The sequence below is a fragment of the Apodemus sylvaticus genome, chromosome 7, assembly GCF_947179515.1.
Source record: "Apodemus sylvaticus chromosome 7, mApoSyl1.1, whole genome shotgun sequence".
NCBI classification, from domain to species: domain Eukaryota; kingdom Metazoa; phylum Chordata; class Mammalia; order Rodentia; family Muridae; genus Apodemus; species Apodemus sylvaticus.
In genome coordinates, this window is record NC_067478.1 from 59,689,558 (window position 1) to 59,701,927 (window position 12,370).

Here is a 12,370-nt window from a genome sequence, read left to right on the forward strand (position 1 = left end):
TCATACATCCGGTAATGGGCAATCCAAGGTGTCTCCTCCACTGCCCCCCTCCACCCTGTGTGTGTGTGTATGCACTTTGCAGCAAGGGAGGCCAGAATAGGATGTCAGTGTCCTTCCCTGTAGCTCCTTGCCTTATCCAGGGAGACAGATCTCACACTGAACCTGGAGCTCACTAGGCTAGCCAGGCTAGCTGGTCAGCAAACCTCAGGGATTGCTACCCCTGGGGTAGAAGGCTAGGGTAACAGGCATGAGCAGCCATTTCTGGAGTTTTCACATAGGCACCAGAGCCTTGAATTAGGGTCCCGCGTTCTCACACACAGAACGCTATTCCCCACTGACCATCATCTCCTCATCCCAGAGATATCTCATCAGAGCAATCGACTCTGGTCCCCTGCTCTTGATTCTTCTGACATCTTGAAGAAAGGACTAGAGACTATGCAACTGCAGTAATTACGATTTAACAACACAGTACTGTCCACACCCCGTTGTCATCATTCAGAATCTAAAGGAGTCGAACTTTTAGATAGACTGGAGGTAAAAAATAGAAATTGCAAAGATGCCTTGTAACATGAATAGAAACAACAACAATCCAAACAGCTTACCTTGCAGCCTTCACACGTAATGACACCATAATGGATTCCTGACGATTTGTCTCCACAGATCTTGCATGGAATAATTTCAATTTGAGCTGCAACAGAAGCATGCAAGCAGTTAATTACATTTTCTTTTAAACACCTTATAAAAGCGTTCCCCGATCAGCATTTGTATAGTGAAAACTAATAACCTGCTAAACATTATCCTGCATTAACTATTCATTGCTGAACTGTGAGGGTCCCCCTAGAGCCCTGGACTAAATTATGGCTGCTCGTTATATAATAGCTTTCGGGTTATTAAAATGGGTCATTTGAGAAGGTGTTTAAGAGCCCACAAGAAGACTGGAATCAGCGTTTCAAAGGCTTCCAGAACTGGAGAGTTCGCAGTTTAGGCCTCAGAGCAAAGCGGACACTAAAACGCGTCCCCTCCCACCCCATCTCATTTTCCGTCATTATTTTTAAAAGGTCATAAATCTGTCTTGGCTGAGCATGTGGCTCTTGACTGGGAGAGAAAAATACACCCCCAAAAAGTCAGGTCCACTTAGGAAAATGATTCAGTTCAAAATAGTAATAAGTTACGTATGATAGGAAGGGTTCCTCACTCATCTTTTCAAAGAATTAATGTAGTTGCCATGTGTTCAAAATTAGTTCATCTCTGTACAGCCAAAACCTTTCAGCCATAAAGTTAATATCCTGCCTGAATTTAATAATGATGAATTTTGACAAACAGGAGAGGTTGCTTCTGAATTTTTTTTTTTACAATGGAAATTGATTTTTTTTTTTGGGTGCAGCATCCATGTATTTTTATGCAATTGATTATTTAAAGCTGCTTGCCTCTAGAAAACCAAATGATTAAGATATGACACCAAAGTTTTATGTCCTGGCCAGGAATATCTCTAAATAAACACACTGTATTTCCAGTAGAGGTACAAAAAGTAGAATGGAAAAACTGAAATATACAAAGTAAAATACATGAGGGAAAAAAAATCTCACATTTAACTCATCTCTTAAGTCGGGTTTATATGTGAAATCACGGAGACCAAGGGTGATCTGCAATGATGGCAATGAACACGCCATCCCCCCATTTAACCAGAATGCTCTGTTGTGCTACATTCACATTCCAAACTTTTCACCATTGGCTATTACCATAGCACATCCTCTACCGAGTTAAACACACAGAATGGCAAGTACCATAGTCAATTTTATTTTATGCAGTATCTAGGTAGCTTTATGTCTCTCACAAAGCAATGGTCTCATCCAGGGACTCTATTGTATGGTGTATGCAATACACACACACACACACACACACACACACACACACACGCACGCACACGCACGCACACACACACATATGCACAAACACACGGCCTATTCTCTTCTAACGAAATACTATATCCAGGGATGTATATTTTCTGCAACCATCAATCTTGGTGCTTGATCAATGATATAATAACATATCCACATATTCAAAAGTACTGAATTAAAGCTCATTATAAACCATGCAGCCTGCTAACTCCCAAGAAGATGAATATAAGTGTTGTGCTGACTTCCAGCTATTCTAGAAGGATGCTCCTTTCCTGTGGATTTTTTCAGTACTGTATCCCATGTTTGTTTAACCAAGATTTGGTTGTGTATGTGTGTGGGCATGTGCATGTGACAGCAGTACCTCCAGAGGCCAGAAGAAGGTATCCTGTTCTCTGTAGCTGAAGCTTGTCCACCACAGGCAGCAGGAACCCAACCCAGTCCTTTTAGAAGAGCAGCAAGCACTCTTAACCACTGAGACATCTCTCCTACCCAGATTTAGAAACTGTCCAGAATCTCACTCAAATTCTTTGATATCATCTGGAGGCCTATTGCCTCATAATGGTACTGCTGCAACTAGAATGTTTGGAGTTGAATTAATAAAAACCCATTTCCAGCCTCGCCTTGCTTGACTTCCTTAGGTCACATGGCATAAGGCCTCATATTAAGTGCTCCTCTCAATATCTTTGCTAGAGTCATAGGAAAGGCTGTCTTACAGCACCAAGCACTTCCAAGCACTTGTGCTTAACATATTTCAGACAAGTAGCAGAGAGAAAAGGCATTGAAAAAGGGCCTTCGGCCTACAGTTCCAAACTGCGGTTTCCCAAATGCACAGACTAGTCTCTAAAAAGAACTGGCTGCCTCCACCCTGACCTGTGAGGAAGAGAATAACTAGGCAACACTATTCAGTCCACTTAGTCAACAGAATTTATCTGTGAAATAGAGATAACCCACCAGGTGCTGCCTTCTGCCCGTGTTCCACTTCAAGCTATTACTGAAACGATACCAGCAGGCCTCTTCAGCCCCTGCAGTGTAAATCAGCATCAGAACCACGTGAGGCAAATTGAGCATCACTCTTCTTCAACCCAGGCCTTTCAAGAACCATCTTCAGGGCATAGGGGTTCAGTGGGGTAAACCATCAGCCTTGCAAGCAGAGGACTGGACTTCCAGATCCCCAGCACCCACCTAAATGCCTGGTAGGCATGACAGCCAGTCTGAAATTCCAGTGTCTGGGGGGGCAGAGACGAGAGTTCCCCAGAGCAAGCTGGCTATCTGGACCAACTGAACTGGTGGGTACTGGGGTCAATGGAAGACCATGCCTCCATTTAGAAACAAGGTAGGGAATGCTTTAGAAAGACACATGACTGAGCCTTTGATATCCACAGACATGTACACATAAATACAGTCACACAGATGTAAGACAACAAAATCATCTTCAGTCTCTATTAATGATGGGAGATACATATATTGAATCTGTGTAAGATATCGAATCTGTGTAAGAATCTAAAGGCCACGGGTGCCTGGACCCTCTAGGGAAATTAATACTTCCTGAATCAGGCAGGGATGTGAATTCTGCTGCTGTGCTCTGGGCTGCAGCAGGAATTAAAACTGAAAGGGGGGAGTTCGGAGAGTACTCAAGATGCTTTAAGATGGTTCCAGTAATGTTTTATATACAGGGAGGTTTGGTGGTCTGCTTGTGACATGGGGAAGGGCTGGAACTATCTCTGCCTTAACACCATCACCTAGGATTGGCTCATGGCCTGGCTGGGGAAGGGCAGCAATTAATGGGAGCACAGACTCAGGCGGCTGGTCTCGTATTGCTGGGTCAGGGTTGGGGGCCTGACTCAGACTTTGGCACCCTTGGTTTTCGGCCTTGCATAAGATCAGGTCTTTCAGATCTCAAGGCTATCCAAACCCAAGCTGATTGCACAAGTTTACACAGAGGCTACAAAGCTAATAATGAATGGGCTCACGTAGACTCTCTCAACTTGTCTGTCCAAGATGAGGCCATTTCCCTAGACCTTTGTTCCCGAGTGCTGTGCCTAGCCTCAGTGGGCAATGTAGGCTAAAGAATCAGAATTAGTTAGAACAAGCTTCTCCAGATACTTCACAGGTGGGGACCCAAGGGTCTCTGTAAAACAAGGCTCAGCTCTTCTGTTTGGTTGGCCTAATCTGCTCTGCTAGCTGACCCCTGCATGGCTGTCTTATCTCAGAAGATAATTTCAGCTGCGAGTGCTCTTTGGGAGATGAAGAAAATGCACCTGCTCCTGCCGCAAGCCCTCTGAATGTCATCTGATCTCGTGTGTTGACATTCTCACAGCAAACATTCACAACTGGGAGCAAGGCACTTACTCACCTCTCTGTTCAATTCCCCCAGCATGCAGGAGCCCTCCCTGGCCCTACTGCCAGTCAATGGACAGACTCAAATAAATCAGAGGGGAAAATCATAGGCTATGCCTCCCAGGTATGTCATAAGATGGTCACCAATTTCAGTTTTCGTTTCAACAAGAATGATAAAAATCCCTTCACCTCCCATCTGTCCAACCTTTCTATTCTCAACCAGGAAGCACTGTCTTCTCCAGATATTACTCTTTCAGTATAAATGATGTATCTTAGCTCCTGTATCTACTAAAAACATGAATTCAGCCAGCATTCCAAAGGATGTTCTCTATCAGATACCACCATGGTTGACAATCACATGTACACAGACTAATCTGCAGCACGTGTGTATCCCTCCCAGTCAATATCATTGAGCAGTAGACCACCAGAAGCCAGATGTGGCTGTATGGTTCCAGGCTAGCCTTGCAGTGAACAATCTTGCTATGAAAACTTCTCATCTGCCCACACCCCAGCCCCCAATCCTACTGTGTAAATAATTTGCTCTTGTGCACTCTTAAGTAACTCAGGCAGGGTCTCCACACGTGCAGAGGCAGATTTCTGGAGCTGACAAGTGACAGCCTGGGATCGCCAGTGTACCAATTAATCCATGCGATCCTTGAGCTGGGTGCTCGGTTAGTACTATTTTCTTTATTTCTAATCTATGGGAGAGGCAGGCATGGGTTCCTCCTGTAGGTGAGAAGACTGTTTAAGAGCAAATGCAGCTCTGGGGTCTGCAAAGTGGCTCAGAGAATTGCGTGTTCCTCAGAGGCCTTTTGACACCAAATCTGATGACTTGGGTTCAGCACCTAGGATCCACATGGTCAAAGAGACATGACTCCTGCAAGTTGTCCTCTGATGTGTGCTATGGGACATTTGTGCCTATACACATACACACACACACACACACACACACACACACACACACACACAGTAAAAGAAACAATTTCCCATCATACTGTCCTGTGAAGCCGAACCATCTGAACCCAAAATATCATTAAGCTTGCCCTTGGCACATCATCATTCATGGCGGATCAGGAGACCCTGCCTCAGGAACCGGGATAAGCCTACATGTTCTTGGAACCCATGTCAGAAGCCTGTCCTGGGAATTACCTGCCTAGCAGAGCTGAAAGTCACCATTCACACTTTGGGCTACCCTCTCTAGTCTGCAGAATTCCAGGTAGAATGTCTGACCTTCCAGTGACTCACCTCATGTTCCCAGCCTAGGCACATTAGTGAACCCCTCTGATCCCAGCTTCCCAGTTGAAGCTGCGCTGGTCCCGTGTGGGAATGGCAGCCCCTCTGAGCTGTTTCCACGTGGTCATCTTACATGTTCATCCCTCAGGCACACACCACATGGTCCTTTCAGACTCCACACTTGATAACTACTAGTTATTTTTACTGCTGTTGTCGATAAGGAGCCCTGCCTTATAGTGGAATGAAATTCTTTGCTTCAGAGTCTAAGCTCTCCGCAAAGTGGGGATAGAGCAAAGCTGCTTATTTTCTAGGGACTGAAAAGCAGTTCCTGCTGGCCGCCGCCGCCGCAGCATTTAGCTGCAGCAACAGTGTATGTCACAAACAGTAAGGGGGTGGAGGAAGTTTTTCTATTGGTTCACAGAAAAAATGAACGCAGCATATATGGACTCTGCTCAGACCAGTCATTTTTCATTGTAAATCATCTGTGCACTATACTTTCTTTGTGTTTGTGTGAACACACATGAACACATGTATGTATATACACGGGCAAGCTAAATGCTGAGGGCCGGCGTCTTCCTCCATGGCTCTCAACTGTATTTTTTTTTTTAAGATGGGGGTTTTCACTGAACCTGGAACTTGCCAATATTGCCAGACCTGGAATCCTCTGTCTCCATTTCCACGCCTACCTAGGTTTTTGTCTTTTGTTTTGTTTTTTTTACAAAGGCACTAGTGACTGAACTCACGTTCCCATGCTTGAGAGGCAAGTGCTTTACCAGATGAGTTTTCTCCTCAGCACCTGCACTATTGTGAATTGGACTATATGTGTTTGGGGTGACTTCTGGCTTGGCAAGAAAGTGGCTAGGGGCCAAACCATGGCTGCAATTACGACAGAGTATCTGTCACACATGTGGATGTTTGCTTGAGTTGTAGGAAAAAAAAAAAAAAACCAACCCAGTAAAGATCTGTTTGGAAAAGAACCTCTCATTTGCACAAATCTGTTGAGGTGTATTTTTTTTTCTTCCTGGAGGGCTGAGCATGTGGAGAGCATTTTCTCTGCCCTGTTACGTATTTCTCTAATATTTGATTTTTTTTTTTTTACAACCAGCATGTATTACTTTTGTAAGCAGAAAAACCAATAAAGATTAAAAAGAAAAACCCTAAGGCGTTTGATTTTATTTTCAGTCAAATGGCTGAGTCCCTTTGTGGATTAGTTGCTTATTTTATCCCCAGTTTAGAACTGCTGGGGTATTAAGGGCTCCTGCGGCCACCCCCATGGTGGCACACAGCAGCTTGGCCCCGTGTGTTGTGTGTTGAGGCTGGCTGGCCTACAGCCTCCGAGGTGCTTGGAATGTCTTTCGAAACTCCGGGCTTCTGCAGTCTTGGCTGTTCTGGTTCCAGACCCTCCAAAACTGGTTGTGCAGGTTGCACCCTGTCTAGGGGAGGCTAGCTGAGAAAGGAGAGGTCCAGGCTCAACTCAGTCCTGCTGAGGAGGCCTCTTTTGATTGGTCTGCTAGTTGAGGGTATTTTGCTGTTCAAACCATCCCTTCAGGGGTGTCCCCCCCATCCACATTGCTATGACTTACACAAGTGCTTGGCATGCGTGGACTGCAGGGAAGGGTCAGGAACCTGGTGGTGACTCTTTTGTCCCTCCTTCCCTGGGGAGGATTGACCCACCCTTGAGGTTCACTGAGCCCTCTCCTTTTATCTCTGAGGTGGGAGGAGAGCAGCCTGTCACCCTGGCCCTATGACATGGAATACAGTGTGGCTGTGTTCCCTGCCCCTCCCACCATGTGCAGTGGTCCAGCTGCACACTCCCGAAAACTCATAATCAACTTGTTTGCCATTGTGTCTACTAAATATATACTACTAAGAATGCTAGCTTTCCCCCAGAAGATAGTCTTTTCTTCCCTTGATTTTGGATTCTTTCATGACAGTACGGAAATCATTGCTACACATCCACCAAAACAATTAGACCCCCAATTAGGAAAGTCCTACCCCTCAACACCCCCTTCCATAAGCAGCCTCATCGTCATTTTCCGGCAGCACTAACGACAGCCCAGAGTTCCAGAACTCGGTGCGGTTTTCAAAGTTTTTGACCTCATTAGTTTGTTTTGACTTCCATGTGCACAGCATCCCCAAAGGATGCAACTGTTAGCATTGCCATTCTACAGATGAGGAAGGGAAGCACTGGGAGGCTCACATGAGTTCCTTCATGTTTAAATAACCTGGAGCAGAATGTGGAGGCAGGCAGGCAGGCAGGCAAGCAGGCAGACACACAAATGTGTGTGGTATCTATTTCCTATCTTGGTTTATTATAGATGCTATGGATTTGTTACTAGTGGTCTGCAGCCCTCAAGAACAAACAACACAGGGAGAAAGATGGAGAGCCATCTAGCCAAGAAGAGGTGGTTCCAGCCCTGTCAACCTGTCCTCAGACACCTGGCTTCCTGGGTGGCCTCAGGTAAGGCACTTAGACCTCTACTTCCTCCGCCTATAAAATGGGAATCTGTCTTACCTCCCAGACAGTGGTAGTAAATGAATGCCCTTAACCCTCTTTGAAGATGAAAAAATCCTATATAAACAGGAAGCTTTAGGAAGCTTGGCATACCATTGGCAAGAACCATGACGCCATGCCCTCACTGCCCACAGCTAGCCCACCACAAAGAATCAAAGTCCATGGTGCTATAATTTGTACTATGAGCTAGACATATGTAAGTTTTAAGTCCTTCATTCTTGAGGACTGATGGGCCTGGGCATTACTATGGCAGTCTCAACCTGAAAGAAGAAGGCCCTTAAAATGGAAAAGTCACAGGAAAGTCACTGAGCCTAACTATTGAATCAAGGCTAGATCAGTCATTGGGGACCACCACGGATGCCATGATGCCTACTTGGTAAACACAGGCCATGTTCATGTGACCCTCAGACATCCCAAGGCTCAGTATTAATTGTCTCACATGATGCCCACTCACCCCAGTCAAGCTACTTCATTGAAAGAAACAAAGTCCTAAACTACTCAGTGCCCTTGAAGACCTAAAATTTATCTAATATAGAAATGTGTGTGCATGTGTGTGTGTGTGTGTGTGTGTGTGTGTGTGTGTGTGTGTGATGGGCCTATGTCCTGGGCTCATTAAGTCACTTCTTAAAAACTTCACATGAGTTTCTTGTGAAAATTTGAAAAACTTGACTGAGTTTCTTCTAAAGCTTGGCAGCTTTTCAAAATCATTTTCTTTCAAGACAAAATGGTCTTTCAAGACCCATTAAGGATACACACATACACAGACATACAGATACACATAGACACATCTCTACCTCAAATGTCAAAGACTGCAAACAATAATTACAGCTGAGCACGACTGGACAATTGGAACTTGGACTACTTTGCATGCAACGTAGATGGAGAAGAATTGAATCAGTAGGCCAGAACGTCCCAGAATGAATGCACAGAAAGCTGAGCTAGCTGAGTATACAGGAAGTCTCTGAAGAATAAGGAGGCCAGGCCCGCCTTCTCCTATGGTTTTCTGTGAAGATATAGGTAGTCCTGACAATGGGGACAGAACATTAATCCCTTGTAACGTTCCCATCCCAACCAGATTAAGCTTTCCTTAGAAAACCTGACTCGTATTCCCTGATGCATTTGTGTCTTTGCTAAAAGCCAAATCCAGATGAGCCTGCTCATCCCTAGACAGGGACACTCTATCCAATGAGAAGGGAATCACATTTGCCATGGAGGAGAGAACTGGAAGGCTTTGATTTTTAGGTCCATGCTTCTCCCGCATTCTCCACCTACACAGTCAGACACAGAATGTCTAAATTTAAAGTAACTGACTCCTTTACCTCTTTTGGTAACTCCCTAGTAACCAACTAAACCTTGAGCAACATGACTTGACCAGCAAGGCGACAATGCTTCCTAAGACGTCATTCTGCTCATAAACTGGGTCAGACGCTGAGTAACCCCCGCCCCCAGAGGATGCCACCAAGATACAAATCCTTTTCTCCTCTTGTTTCCCCATCTTACCCCTCTCAACCATAGAGTGCATCTGTGGCCATGGATCTGTGGTCTTAATTGAAATTTGAGTCTTAGAAAAAGGTCACTAGATATTTTGCCAAAACTCCCAGTTGGAATAAGCTTCTTCAAAGATTTGATAATGAACTAGAAGATTCTAGCATCAAATATATGTATATATCGATCTCTAGCTTGCTTGTTCTCCCCCTTTCTCTTTTTTTCACAGTATATAATTTTTAAAAATTTTCTAGGTCTTTAGGACATTTAGAAAACTCCTGCTGAATCTTTTGGTGTGGGTTAAAAATTATTACATATCATCGGGGAAAAAACAGTCTGTTTTATTCATTGGCTAGACTATGCTCAAGGGAGATTCCAGATAACTTATTTTTACACAGGTGTACCTTATATGCTACTAGATGCAAAATGTCATCTGTCTGAAAAAGCTGCATCTAATCTTTTTTGAGATCACCCTTACTATACACACCAGGCTCTCCTTACCACCATCAGCAAGAACACTCACACCACATTTAGGTTGAGTCTTTTTTCCCTTCCAGCCAAGGGCAGGGTTAGCTGCTTGCTGTCATCATTCAGAATCTGCTTCTTCACAACAGTAGGGAAGAGTGTTTTTAATGACTAAACCCAATCTGGAAATCTCATCTAGTTTCTGCCCAACTTGAACCATCAGAATTACTCTTACTGTCTTTTAGGGCACAATCTTACCTAATACAATTACAGCAAGCTCAAGAAAAAACCCTCTCTTTTACAGCTCTCCCTTCTTCCCACCTGCCTATGTAGAGAATAAGCTAGATCCATTTTATAATCGTGGTATTTCCATTTGGGAGCTTCTTAAGGGATGGCCACATATAATGCTATGAAAAGAATATACCAGATGATTCAACTCCACAAGTAAACGGGAGGAAAAAAATCTGTGGACAATCTGTGGGTTTTTACAATAACTGGGCTGTTTGAGTCTATTTGCCCTATGTTTTCTGAGTGTGGCCCCCAGTGTCCTTGGCACATGGCACCACAAGCACTGAGTACATACTTCTGAACAGTCTGTCTGCCTCAGGGCACTCTGGAAAAGGCCAGAGTCTCCTGCCTGAAAAGCCAACCATTGATTGCTAATTCCAGCTGCCCACATTCCATGGCCTCCTCTGGCCAAAACCAGATGGATGAAGTAAGATGTGTGGAACTGGGTCAAAGTCACCAGAATTCAGGTTAAGTCACATAAGCGCACCCAGCAAAGAAGCCTGTTGTTTCTTTCCATGACCCTGAGTGGTTTTGGAAGAGCAGTGGCTGCCCCTTGCACAGCAGATGATGTCAGTTAGGAAATATGCTCCAACCAAATAAACCCTGGATTCATGACGAAAAGTGGGGGAAAAACATGTAATTTTAAACCTTGAGAATGCATTACCTCCCTCTGCATCAAGCCACAGGAGACCAGAAAGACAATATCCAACACTTACATGGTCACGGAGCACAGAACCACAGAGCTAAGCTTGGAAGGCCCACAGATTGTGAACAGGTGAGGATGAACAAGAGGACAACCCAGGGCCTGTGGGGCCACCTCCATACTGTCTTCCTATTATTTCTAATGGAATGGAACTTTGTGTGATCCAAAAGAAGAATCTCTTTTTTTTTTAAAACCCACAAGCAAGAATTTAGATCTGCTAGAGGTGGAAGTGCAGATTTTAAGCTGTGTAGCATCATGGGCTGGGGATGTAGCTCAGTTAGCAGAATGCTTGCCTAGCATGCGTCAATCTCTGCGTTCCATCCCCAGCGCTGCACAAACTGGGTATGGTGGCACATTCTTGTAAGCCTTGTAAGCACTTGGGAGATGGAGGCAGGGGCATCAGGAGTTCAAAGTTATTCTCAAGCAAGTTCAAGGCCAGCCGGGTTATGTAAGACCCTGTCTCAGTAAAAGACTATAAGACCAGAAAGGATAATGATTAAACTTTTGAATGACAAATTCCACCAGTTCTCCAGTAAATCCAACTTCTGGGACACAGTCAATAAAATCTGAACATTAGATCTGACAAATTCAAATACATCATAGATGTCTTCCTTGATTATAATCCAATAGTGGCTTTCCTTCTCTTCCTCCTTCCCTCCCTTCCTCTCTCCCTGCCTCCCTGCCTCCCTCCCTCTCTCCCTTATTGTGAGACAACAGGGTCTCACTCTGCAGCCTTGGCTGGCCTAAACTCACTATTGTAGATCAGGCTGGTCTCAAACTGATATCGATCTGCTTGCCTCTGCCTCCCCAGTGCTGGGATTAAAGGTGTGCACCAAGATGCCATACCTTCATTGGTGTTTCTTAAATATTCTCCTTCACCGTGGTTTTTTTTTTTAAAAGAGGACTAGTAGAGCCAGGCATGGGAATACTCAGAAAAACGACAGAGGAATCTCTTTATCCCATGTCTGAATACAAGCTTGGAAAATGTGGACAGAGAGATAGTTCCACTGTTAACTGTAAAACCCAAACCAAGGAGAGAATGGATAGCAGGAGTGTTCAAAAGCTCAAGTCTTGTTTCTTTCACCAATCTTGGGGGCGGGGGCAGAAACCGCTGGCTATTTCTTGGCTGGTAAGGGAAACATAGGAAAAGACAGAAGAGTCTGGGGGCAGGGTTTGGTACTGGTAAGACCGGAGAGAGTGAATGCTCTAGACCTGGCTGAGAGGCTGGCTGTCAGATTCATTGTAAGAAGTGCTGACACCTGAGTATGAATTCACATGCTGTAACATCATATAAATGTCATTTTTTCTAGTAAAAAGAACTGTATAACTTGGAGCTACCTGTGTATGGTATGTGCCTGTGCACGTGTGTGTGCGTGTGCGTGCATGCGTGCGTGCGTGCGTGTTTGTGTGTGTGTGTGTGTGTGTGTGTATCTGGGTGCAGAAGAG

At 44.7% G+C, this 12,370-nt stretch overlaps 1 protein-coding gene across 2 annotated transcripts in view; it reads right to left on the reverse strand.

The window, feature by feature from the left end:
• Rora (RAR related orphan receptor A) overlaps window positions 1-12,370 on the reverse strand; it is a 97,224-nt gene that overhangs the window by 36,554 nt on the left and 48,300 nt on the right. For both annotated transcript variants that reach the window (XM_052187917.1, XM_052187915.1), the window contains exon 2: window positions 603-688. In XM_052187917.1, coding sequence (XP_052043877.1) covers window positions 603-688 — 86 coding nt within the window. The remainder of the gene's footprint in view (window positions 1-602; window positions 689-12,370) is intronic.